The following is a 12,785-nucleotide window of genomic DNA, read 5'->3' on the forward strand; positions in this document are numbered from 1 at the left end:
TGGGATTGGACTTAATCTTAGAGGTCTTTTCCAACCTTAATGATTCTAATGACAACCTCCTTTCTCTTCCAGGTGAAAAAGTGTTGTTTTCCTATGGGTGTGGGCTATTCCTGCTGCAGATAGCTAGGAACGAGCAGAGGGAAAGGTGACTGCAGGAGGAGCAGGTCACACTCCTGCAGCTGAGATGCAGAATTAAAAATGTCCTTTTTCAGGGTATCCTTAAACAAACCCACGAGAGGAGCCAAACCGCCCCTAAACTTTCCCCTTCAGCCTGTAATTTTCAGACAACAAACCAATCCTTTCTGTTCTTCCAAAGGAGCAAAGAGAAAGGCAGAGAACTGGAAAAACCCTTTATAGAAATATCAGCTGTTCCTCCTCATTCCCACCCCCAGTTCTGTTTTTTGACAAGTTAAAGTGAGGCCATAACTTATTCTGCTTTGTTCGACAGGGCTAATCACACGTGACTCTAATCACTCATGATGTTTTATTGATTTTAAGCACATTTAATCAGAAATTGGCTCTGAGTTAGATTCCTGCTAATTACTGAGAAGCAGCATTTTGAATGACTTCACAATTGGACTGCAGATTAGAATGGACAATATGTACTAAAATAATGATTCATGCATTCAGCTCCCTGGATTTATTTTGTTTATATTGGATTTTTTTAATCTTTAAAGACATATTTCTGCATATGGGCAAGCAGCATTTAAAACCCTTCATGAAATGGGTTTAATTTAACAGTCTAGGCCTCAGCCAGGGGTGGGATGTGTGGGGAACAGTTTATCCCCTGCAAACGCAATTCTTCTCTGGAGGTCACCAGAGGGGTCTTGCCCTTGGTCTCACCACACATGGGTGGTCGATGCTGTGGTGTGGGGCCCCTTTGGCATTCCCACCCCACTGAATTCAGCCTCCAACGCCCAAATCACGCTTCCTCAACAAAGCTTTCAACAACAGAGGGTCAAAAAGTTGATATTCCCAGAAACGTTTCTCAACCTAATATATACTTTCTCACTGTAGATCCTGGTCATACCCTGGTAACCGATTCAGAGTTTTAATAGTGACAGGCATCTCATCCCATCAGTGCTTAGGCTGGATACCCATGGCATAGAGACTCCAAAGGGAAATTTTCCATGCTCTGAAACATCTGTGGCCAAGCACGGGCAGTTTCCCACTATGCAAAGCTTCCACTGCACCTCGAGGAACACCAATCCACAGAGTAACAGTGGAGCTGGAGGCCAGCAGACAGCCAGGGCAGAGACTACCACCAGTGCACACCGTAAAGAAACTTGTCTTTTACATGGGAACAGAAAATTTTCCATTTCCCTCTGTGCTATTTCATTTTGGCTTAAAGAAACAAGAAGCCACGCTGGGGAAGGCTCTCCAGCTGAAAAGGTTTCAGCTGAAGTTTTCAAGTTTTCAGTTTAAAAGTCAAAATTTTCCAAGAAAATTTCTTTTTTTTTTTTTTTTTTTCCCCTCTTCAAAACAGCACTACTAGGAATGCTTGCTGCAATCTTGCCAGCCAATGGCTTTCACACAAAAACAAGCCCAAATTCAGAATGATGCACAGAATACCCTGTGATAACCAGCGTCTGAAAAGCAACAGCTCTGAAGTCTCCCTTTCTGCTCCCACACTCCTTTCCACAGGTCTGCGACATGATGGTGCAGTGGGTGGAACTCGCTCACAACTGGTGTGAAACCTCACTTTCACAGAAAGCTGGGAAATTCACCCTAGAATCACCACTGGCCTCCAAGGAATGAGCCTATGGCTGTCAGAAATGATGGAGATATTTATTTAAGCACATTTATACTGCTTGGAGATAACATAGCGAGAAGCTTCCTTTTAGGAAAGACTAAGTTACTATAAATCCAGCAAATAATTCTGACTTTTGTGCTATCCCACCCCACAGCCCATCCCGTTCCCTCTGTGCCACTCCATTATCACTGCAGAATAGGATTTAGAGCATGACGTAGGGCAAAGGGATAACTTCATATGTTGTAGAAAGGAAACATCTCTTTGAATTAAGCCCCTTTAATCTTTCTTTCTCACCTACTTTCACTCGCTGTTTTGTTTCCTTTTCAGCTCTTTGAGTTGTCTTTCATTCTTTCTTTCTTTGCATAAAATCCACACAGATAAAATACGTTCTGCGAAAGCAATCTATCTGCATTCCCTGATGTGCCATTGTCTGCAGCAGCACCAAAGCCTGCAGAGGTGATGTGTGGGATGGAGGGCTCAGGTTCTGTCCTGTCTGTCTGACTTCACACCTCTCTCCCTTATATCCCTTCCAAATTGGCTTCGAGGTCTTCAGAAGGCAAAGACTTAGAAAGATGCAGAGTAGTATCACCAGTTTACCTTACACTGAAAGGAGCTGTGCAACCTATAAAGCTCACTGTTTCCAACATTTTTGGGTGTAGGTGTTCACAGCCCTGAAACGTGTTGTTTCAGTAGTTTTCTGAATGGACACAAGTGTCAGGAAAAGAAATTTGCATTCTTCTACTCACTGGGTGACTCCAACTTCAGAGTCTTCAGTGAAAAGTACAGGCATGAAATTATTTTGAAGTTACAGCACCTACAAGACTTTTAGCAGATGGAAACCTGAAAAAGGATTACTTCTCGGATGCATTGCTCATTTGTTCAGAGCAATTAGTAGATGTAAAACCAAAAATAGACACTTTTCCTTTGATCCTTTCCAGTTGGATCCTGTGAGTAAAGACCCAGAGCACATCTTCATATTCTGCACTCAGAAATACTCAGAAAGTGCTGCAGCCTCCCCTTGAAACCCCACCAGCATTTCACATCTCACCTACAACACTGTATGTGGAGATAAGCCCCATCAAAGGACATCAGTGAGCACCGATGTGGCCCAACCCCTCACATTTCTCATCCTCCTGGGGAAAAGAAATCACAGCTAGGCTCACTTAGAGAATGGAACGTGTCTAAGTGATGTGCTGGTGCTGTTCTCATCTGGTTATTTAATCATCTATTAAAAAACTGCCCTGAAACGAACAACGGATGTCCTTGCAGTCTCCTGAAATCCACAGCCCTCTCTCTGACACTGCTGGTGTTGGGATTAGTCCTTGATATAAAGCCTAATGCAAAGCGTGAGGAAGAGAAGTGGAGAAATGGATGGAGAGCCACAGCAGGAGCTAAGGAGGCATAGGAGGACAGAGGGACGGGTGCTGCTGCAAATCTTCAACACTACCAAAATGACCCAAGAGACAACAGGGGCTCCAGCATCTCTGCTAATTGCTCTGAAAGAGAGGTGATCCTCTTAGGGCATAAAGCTGGCTGAGCACAGAAAAGCACCCCAGCACCTCTGCTGAGCTACTAACCGCATTTAGATTCCTGAAAGCTGGGACTCACACTGCTGTACAACCCTAGTAGCAAAGCTTCAGCGTGAAAATATAATTCCAAACATAACTAGGAACAAACATTTCCCCCACCCCAGAAGCACTGGGGTTTGTCGATGGATGGCAGCGCTGCCCATGCTGGGCACAGCCTGCTTCCAGCTGTACATTTAACAAGCCTCCTTCTTTATTCTGAGCATTAGCAATGATATCCTGCACTAGAGATTAGGGCTAATGCTGTACATTATTTCCAGCAAGGGATTAATTAAATCTCAACATTTCTGAGAGGTGGCCGGTATAAAGGAAGCCATTCATTTCAATGAAAACCAAGTTAGCAACAAGTTTCTCATTTCTTCCTACAGTTGCTCCATGATGGAATGATGTGTAAGCTGCTAACTGCCTCTTGCAAATACCTTAAATGCATAACAATATACCCAGCAGGGACAGGGCCTAGAAGTGGAGAGCAGGATGCCAATACCCAATGTCTTGTGAGTGGGAGGTTTCCCCCAAAAAGGGGGTAGCTGCACTCAGAAAGCCCTAAAACAGAGCAAAACCCCAGCTTCTCTGGGGCTCTTTGCAGGCAATAGCTCCCTGGTTTAAGCAGATCCCCCTGATCACATTCATACTTCTACAGACAGACCTAGGAATCATGGAGGAACTGTTCCCTTCACCATGGGGTATTTCCATGGTTCCTCAGCTTTTTCCAGAGCAGCTCAAAGAGCTGATACTGCCTATAACCACTCCGTTCTCTTTCTCAAAACCTGCTCTTTCTTGTTTGGGTTTGTTTAAACTCACTTTTTTAGCATTCACCTTCATTCTGCTTTCTGTCATCAAAATCCTGATTGCAATTTTGAGACCTGCAGGGTTTCCACAGCTCTAGCTAGTATTGGAAGAGACCATTGCCCACCTGAGTTTCAGAACTAACTCACCTGTTGCCATGCTGAGGAAAACCAGGAGCATATACACAGCTCTGCGCAAGAACTTTCTTCCTAAACAGGAAAAAGGGCTCCAGGACCATAGTCACAAAGTAGATGGGACAGGAGAACTGTAACTGGAGTACTAGGAGCTTGGATTTCCAGCCTAGAGGCTGGCCAGATTTGAGGCCATCTCACTTCCTACCCAGGTGTCAGGGGCTGGGTAAAACCTTGGGTGTGAGTAATGGGGATTTAACACACCTGCAGGCAGGAAAGACAAGCCAAATCCTCTGCAGGCTGCAGCAACGTGGCTGCTTTATTGGCTCCCTTTTGCTGATCCCTCCTTGCAAACACATCCTTAGGCTCACTCAGGGATGGACACCTCTGAGTTGCATTAAGCTGCATTTCACAGCACCATTTTTGATAGACTTCCACAAGCTATTGGTGCAAGAACCACAAGGCTAAACTTGCTTACAGGCTTCACAAAAAGTGCCTTTTGTTCAGACAGGTAGCATGGGTTGAAGTATGACCATTCCCCAGAGCAGTGCTAATGACACAATAATAATGTAATAAACACCCTAAGTCTGTAAACAAATATGAAAAAAAAACTTAAATAAATAAATAATAATAATAAAAAAGCTGGAAATGTAAAAGCCCTACAGGTGCAATAATAACTGGGATTACCCATGCACTTTGTGTCCAGTGGGAGCGATGTTTCCATCAGTGCCATTGCACAGTAAAGCTGCAAAACTGGCAATTTTTGCAAAAAGCCACGAGATGGCGATGCAATAGAAATTTCCCTGGAGAGGAAGAGCATGAAGGATGAAGAGGAAGGCCTGTGTGCTGAGGCGAAGTAAAAGACACTTGCGTAGCAATGGGAGTTTTACATTATATTCCTCCTGTTTGTTTTTTTTCTTTTTTTTTTTTTTTCCCCTTCTCCTTTTCCTTTTCCTTGGGCATACATTGGTTCATGCATTTATTGTGCATTTCTTTAAAGATCCAGGGTGAACTGCAGCCCTTTTGAGTTTATTGCAGAATGGTGATATAAAAAGAGCATTCTTCCCTTCTCTAGCAAAACACCCCAAGAGATATGTCAGTCATTGATAGCTGCGCCGAAAGAAATGTTGACACAAGTGAAAAATTAATTAAGATTTTTAATTAAAATACAGAGAGGCATGGAGAATGGAGAGCCAGGGATGGGGTCTCAAGGAGCAGCACGTGGGGTGGGCGTTTGAGAGCAGCCTTTCCAGTTTGCCCTCTTTGTCCTCAAAAGCCATCCTTACCTATTGCAAGGCAATATGAGCATCTCACTGAGTCCCACAGCGCTGCACAGGGGACTGCAGCCCCAAATGTGGGGAGCAATGGCTGTGCAGAACCCAAATAATGCACATAGTATGTATCCTTACACACGTTTCTTATGGGTCCCTTCCAACTCAAGATATTCTTCTATGATTCCATGTTATTTGTATTCCTCTTTGTTGAGTCGGATGAATAAAAAGCACCAAATGTTGAGCAAAAATTCAATTAGGATTTGACCAAATGCAATCAAACTTCTCTCATCAAAAGTAGCCTTGCAAATTAAAACTCCAATCTGCCCTTTAAGTCACTGCTTAAAAAGGGGATGGTGGAAAGTTTGAGGAGATTCATTTTTCCTCTAGTTTATATATAACTTGCTAAGCTTTTTATTTTTCAAATGAGCTTACTATGTCCAATTTAAGTCAAAATTTAATGATCCCTGTAGTAATTCATTTAAGGATACAGTTTCAATAAACGCTGTGGCATAAGTCAGGGAATAACTGTCCTTGTCCGCGGTGCAACAATTAATCACCTTTATTAAAATTAGGACTGGCGGAGGAGATTTGCATAAAGTAAGAAGAGTTGGAGCCTTCTCAGGGCTGCTCAGCACCATTCAGACCGAACTTTTGGGCTCTCTTCCCCACTTCTCGGGTCCTCTTTCTCTGGGAACATCTTCCCAGAGAAACATCTTCCCCTTTGGGAGCATCCATGCCCCAAGTGGTTGGAATGACTCATGTGTGATGATCCAAAAAGAGTTGAAAAGGACCAATATCCTTAGCACAGTCCAGGAACTTGCAACAAACTTTTGGAAGGAAGGGGATATGGAAAACTTCCTAATTGGGGGTATCTCCGTGCTTTGGTGTAAGGAATTTTTTGGGAGAGGTATTAATTGGAGGGACTACCTGGAGGTATTTTATGTTATTTTATGTTTATGTTATTTTATGCCTACGTTCTCCCCCAGTGCAGCCTCACAACTGCTGCTCAACGCAGCTTCGTCCCATCTGTAAGTCAGGGACAGCAAAAGGTGCTGGGGCTGCCCCAGTGCAATGACCCTGCATGTAGTGCTGGCCAGCCAGCAGGGACCAATTAGATCTCTGGATCCAATTAGCTGCAGCTGTGATTTGTGTGCAGCCCTCTGTACATATGGCTGGGCTGAACTTTCCCTCAGTTTCAAATGTCCCCCTGTAATGCAGGCAAAATGGGAGGAAGAACCATTTGTCTCTTTTTTTCAAGAGTCTTTATGATGATGGACGATGAACCTTTTACATCATTCACCAACTTGCAAACAAATTAACTACCTTCATAGCTGAGCTGGCAAGCACCGGCCCAATGTGCTGTAATGGGTGCAGAGAGGAGGGGATGTGGGTATTTCATTGGATATTATCAACCAAGTTTTCTGGAATTAAAATATAAGTGAAGTCAGATTCTGAGGTTTAAGTGTCCATGCATTAAACAAGAGGGTTTCAGTCTCATGTAGCCATTTGGGCTCTGGCCATTTGATGAGGACTGGGAATTGTTACTCATTCTAATGAATGTTGGGCATCCGAATCCCTTTGGCGGGACTGAAAAATTTCACCCCTAATTTCTCTGTACTCCTCACTGCTTTTGGGGCCAACTCTTGTAGAGAGCTCCAGGAAGCCCAATCTAGCGTTGCTGGTATTACCCACAGCTGGTTTCCTTGAAGAGCTTGGAGCACTGAATCATAGGATCATAGAATGGTTGGGTTGGAGGTTTCAGCCCCTGACATGGGCAGAATTGCCCCCCACCAAATGAGGCTGTCTAGGGGCCCATCCAACCTGGCCTCAGGCACCTTCAGGGATGGGGCATGGAGCTGGATGGCAGGCAGAAGAGTGGTGCTGGCTCCTTCCTCCCCATCAGTGATTCCAGCCCAGAAATTGAAAATAACAGACCAGGGCACCAGTGACAGTGTGAAAAGGGAAGATGCAAACACTTCAAAGTGTGCTTTAGAAAAAGAAGTTGTCTGTCTGGAAAGTGTTAAAAAGTCATTAAAAAGGCTGGAGGAAAAGCCCCTGTACGCAAACAAAATGTTCTTGAAAACATTGCTCAGGGTAGAAAGTCTAGAAATGAGACAGGGAAATATTTTATTGCATAGTAAATAATTCGGTGTCTCCGTTGCCTGCATGAATTGGAAGTGAAGTAGTGTGAGGATTAGGAAAGCAGGAGAGGGGCTGGTATTGACATGGCGTTGCTCTAGGTTCAGGTTCTGGAAAAAAGAGAATTTCTCCCTGTCTGGCTGAGAAGAACCTGGAGAGGACCCATCCCTCTTCCTTCTGCTGGTGGGCAGCTCAGTTTGGGCAGTGCTGGCTACAGGCAGGAAGAACCACACGATGCTTGCTGCGGAAGTGGAAAATTCAGCACAATTAAACTCAGTCCCTGGAAGAAGATCAGCATGTTTGCAAACCCAGCCCAATTGCTGAAGTTACAGTAGCTGATCCACAGAGAGGAAGAATGGTTTTGTGGTTAAGGCACTTAAATGTGATCTGAAAAGTCTGGGTTTAATTCCACCAGCCACAGCCTCCCACACACCCTTGGACAAATTGCCTGATGTCTTTCTGCCCAGCTCGCTGTAGAAGAGGAGGGAGATCGCTCTTCCTTTTAAAAAACATAAAAAACCCTCAAAGAGTTTCCCATTGCAGCTACATTTCCACATTGCAGACTGAAGCAACAAGTTCCAGGAGCGCAGCACCTTGATAACGACAGCAGCATTTTAGTCTCTTTTGTGGAAGGAGCTGGATTCTGTGCATAAAAGGAGCCTGTATTACATCCACAATCCGCTCTTCTTCCCGGGTTGGGATTTGAAACCAGTTCCTGCTTTAGAAAAACAAATCACAGTGCAAAACTGGCTAAATTAGCTCAGCAGACCGCCGTCGTGAGCACAGAATGCCCCACATGAAAGTCCTCTCCAGCCAAGAACTGTCCTTTGGGAACTTGGCACTCCTTCCAGGCTGCGTGTCAAGGAGACCGAGTAACTTTACATCAACACAACATGGATTTTCCCTCTACCAAACTACTATGCAATCTGTAATTTTTAACCTCACAAGTTTGAGATTGTACCTTAACATTTGCAGGAAGCAGATGGCTTCTGCATACTGCCAACCTGTTGTTACAAAAGCATCTTCCAAGAATTGTTTTCTACCCACAGTCGCTAACCATAATTAACCTTTCATATGATTTAATAAACAGGAAAAAATATTTGCCATCTCATATTAATAAAGAGAGCTCTTCAGGACATTTTTTTCCTCCCCTCCTAGAACAGAGAGCTGTGGTAATTTCATTGTGCTCTCATTCTGTCGGCTTTTAAACTCTATAGGGATGCAGCTCACCTATGCAGATTAAAGCTGTGGAGGACGGCATAACAGCGGATGCACAAAGTGCCTTCAGGCACAATACAGAATGACCTCTTCTTGAGGGAAAAAACAAACAGGGAGGAGTGAGAAGAGCTACTGTTGAGCCTGGGTAGAGATGGAGCCCCAGTGTTATCCAGGGAGGCAGCTGCCTCTTCCACCTTTCCCACTCATGTGATTTTTATGCCTCGAGTAGCTCTGAGTGGTAATAATGGTCTTGTAGTGCTTTGACCTTTTCAATATTCAGGAACTTTTCTAACCATTCATTTTTGGATGGGGAGCTGTTCATGTATACACCCAGCAGTGACAGACACCTCCCAAGTCCCTCTGAGGGAGCTAAGCGCGGAGTTGTATTATTGCAATGATTTCACTAATGAATGAAAATGAAGATGTTGGCTGCGACTTTTCTCATATTACGTGGGAAATTAAATGACAGAAGTAAGTGAAAAGCTGGCATGGGGGACCCAAGTACGTCTTTCAGATCCTGATGGGCCGTTGCTTTGGCTTAGGACATCAAAGGCTTTCTGAAGAGCTCAAACTATAAAGGAAATATTCTCTTGGCTTAACCAATTTCCATAATGGGGATTAGGGAAACTGCTAGGACAGAAGAACTTCCTTTTTAATTAGTGCTTCTTGTAACTATTGAATGGTCACCATCACTTCGTATGATAATGCACTCTTGATATTACAAACACCATTACGATAACCGCTTGGCTATTAAAAAAGCTATCATGCACACAAGGACTATTGTGTTGCCTGAGCTGCAGCTCAGAACTGGCCCCAGGAGATGACTTGGGGTTTCCTGTCATGCCCTGGTCCTCCAGGTACAGCGGAACTCATAGGATGCTGTTCCATCCCTGCTTGCTTATAGATATGCTGCCAAGATCAAAAGGAATCAATTCGGATGAAGGTGGATGCACATAAAATTGAAGCAAGTCTAAGGAGAGTGACTCAGGAGGTGGAAACCAGGAATGGACAACTGCATAGTTAGAAAAGAAGAAAAAAAGGTTTTGTTTTCTGAGGCAGTTATTTTCTTACAGATGTTGTGATGTCGAAACTTATATTTGATAACAGTAGAAGTGAAAAAAAAATGCAAATATGATTATTTTAATATAAACAGTTTCGTGGTTTAATAGAAATGGTTTCTCTTGCTGCTGCTTCTTGTTCTCTGTTTAGCTGTTCTGTTTGTTAGGTCCCAATTTCCTTGCAGAATTGTCCAAATCATTGCTCTGATTTGTTGGATTCAGCCCAAATCTCCAGGACAAATATTTTGCTGCCACAAAGCCCCACAAAGCCCCCTGCAACTCCTGTCACTGCCATGGTGGCCAAATTGAGCTGGGGGATGGGGCTGGACAATGTGGGGAGAACGTGCTTCTATCCAGAGATGAGTTGAGAAAGATCTGAGGTACTCTGAAGACAGCAAAGTCTACGCACAACTCTGCCATTGCTGTGGTCCCCTCCATTTTTAAGGCATTTACTTCTATGGAGTAAATGGAATGTTTTTATCCCTCATGCAGCTACAAGAGAGGAAGAGCTCTGCCACTTGCCCAAGTTTGGAGGAGTTGGGCAGAGGTTTGCTGCTTGGTCTCTCAAACTCCAGCTGCCATCAGTGACATCCCAGCCTTCCCCAGCTCTGCCCCAGCCTCTCCAAGCCAGGGGAAGGAATTGCTGTCTCCCACTATTTTATGCTAAATCTCAACATCTTTGAATTCTTTTTTGAACTCCCTCTCTTTGAGGCATTTTGAAGGTGTGGGAAGCTACACTTTTATTACAAGGAAAATTAAGCGATGGCAAAAGGCTGAAGAAGAAACACAAGAAACTCTAATGTTCATAGAAAGAATGGAACATTTTTAAAAACCTGCTGCTCTGAGGGTCATCTCCTGATTTACATGGGATGACTCATGATTTTCAAGCACAGTTGCTGGGCAGACCTCACAGATCACCGCCTATGTGTGCATACTAATTTCCAAACGCATTCAGCTCCCCATCAGATGCTGAGGAGCACGAGGTGTTTTCATTTTTTAGCCCTGTACATTAGCCAAATTAAATCAAAATAAATATCAACGAAAACACTGCATGGGACATAAACCCATCCATTTGCAGCCCGGCCATATGCCTGCTCTACGAGGTGCTGGGTTCCGCTCTGCTCTGGCTCTCTGCTGCCAGCCCCAGCAGGCACTGTGCCCCGATGTGCTGGGCTGCGGGAGCTCATTGCAGGGCCTGGATGTGTTCTCCTCTCCCCATGCATCTTCCTGAGGCTTATTCCTGCCTGCAGGCAGCTTACTGCTGCCCAGCTCCAACCTTGGCACCGGCACTGCTGCTGTAGGATCAGCCCCGCAGCAAAGTACGGTTGCTAAGAGGTGTTTCATTCTTTGATTATCGTCGGACAAAGAGAAAGGTTTTTGTGCCCAGGGAGTTGTTTCATGGGGAGGCCAAATGTTGGGTCGCTTGCTGTGCATCTGCATTGCTGCCACCGTGTGCGCAACCTCCCCGCAGAGCCATGCACGGAACTCAGGATGAATAAAACACAGCACAGACCTCAGGATGGAAGAAAAAGCAACCCGATCTGTGTCATCTCATGAGCAGAAACAGTGATTTCTGCTTCTAGAACCAGTCCGGTTTGGGGTAATGTGATTAGAGATTCAACGTTTTCCCACTCATTATTATTTAGCTCCCTCATTTGAATGCTCAGGTTGGAGGGATCGCTTGGAAATTACACACGCAGCCAAATTTCTTCCTTCCCCTTTGACAGGGCAGAGCTGATGGTTATTGTTCTTTTCTAGCGGCATAATGCTGTCCTTGATTTTTGTTTCAAGCAGTCTAATGGCATGATGTCAAATCCTGCTAATTGGTTTAGGATTAAAATGCAGGGCCACATCACTCTCTTGATTAACCAGCAGCAAAACTGCTTTTGTCTAACGATCGTTTCGGAGGAGAAAGAAAATAAAGCACAGAAAGGAAGCTTCAGGCTTTTGTCAGTAAAATACATAGGAAACAGCTTTTTTTGGGGGGAAAAAAAATGCCACAGCACAGCCCACTAAGTTTTGACTTGTAGCAGCTGAAAAGCAGCACTGCTGGGAAAGATTGCTTCCTAGGGAGCAAGGACTGTGCTTTCACCCAGCATCAGCATCCCGTGCATCACTCCAGAGTGCTGCATCCATGGCTGCAGCTTGCAAGAGTTAATGAAGATGACTGAAAAAGAAGCGGGGATGACTCAGTCCCAGTTGTGTCCCTCCCGACATCAAAATGGCTCCGACCCAAGTGTTTGCAGCAGCAGAGCGAGGGCAGACCTGCTGGAACCCAGGGTCAGGCAGGGGGATTTCACCCTTTGGGGAGTGAGGATGGGGAATTATTGCAAGGGGAAGGGGGCTTCGAGTTGAAACACCGACAGCAGTATCAACCTACTGCTTCATGAACCATTGCCAAAAATAAAACCACACCAAGAATCTCACCAAACTACCCCCAAAATTGTCCCCAGCCAGCTGAAGAAACTCATTTCCAGGAAAGCGGGTGCATGATTTGCCACCCACAGCCCTGAAAGTCCCCGAAGGACTGAAGTCTCCCTGAATGCTCCTGAGCAGCTCTGCTCCTCTGGGGGGGGGGGTGCAGAGGACTTTATGGGGTGGGCAGTGATGCCTTCGGCACTCCTTTGATCCTGGCTCCATGAAAGGCAGGGAGTGAGCTTTGAGAAAGGAAAAAAAAAAGAAAAGAAATAAAAGGGCACTTCCCGCCTACCTGCTTGCATTCAATGGGAAGCTTTATAAGGGCTATAATAGGGGTTTGTGTGTTCCTGCTGGGATTTGTTCTGCTCAGCTCCTCCGGGATGCTCAGATGGGGCAGCGTGGTGCCGGCCCTCCCTGCTTCA

The 12,785-nt window shown here is 44.9% G+C and overlaps 1 protein-coding gene across 13 annotated transcripts in view; it reads right to left on the minus strand.

The window, feature by feature from the left end:
- Positions 1 to 12,785, minus strand: part of LOC104912426 (uncharacterized) — a 131,280-nt gene that overhangs the window by 13,956 nt on the left and 104,539 nt on the right. For 10 of the 13 annotated variants that reach the window (XR_014885141.1, XR_014885139.1, XR_014885136.1 and 7 more), the window contains one exon: positions 12,656 to 12,780. Coding sequence is in view for 1 of the 13 variants with exons in the window: in XM_085231308.1 (XP_085087434.1) it covers positions 12,656 to 12,780 (125 nt within the window). In the remaining 12 variants the exon portion in view is untranslated. Of the gene's footprint in view, positions 1 to 7,640; positions 8,388 to 12,655; positions 12,781 to 12,785 lie in introns of those variants that run through there. The other 3 variants (XR_014885137.1, XR_014885135.1, XR_014885133.1) reach the window with 3 other exon arrangements.

The sequence above is a fragment of the Meleagris gallopavo genome, chromosome 10, assembly GCF_905368555.1.
Source record: "Meleagris gallopavo chromosome 10, MGAL_WU_HG_1.1, whole genome shotgun sequence".
Lineage (NCBI taxonomy): Eukaryota > Metazoa > Chordata > Aves > Galliformes > Phasianidae > Meleagris > Meleagris gallopavo.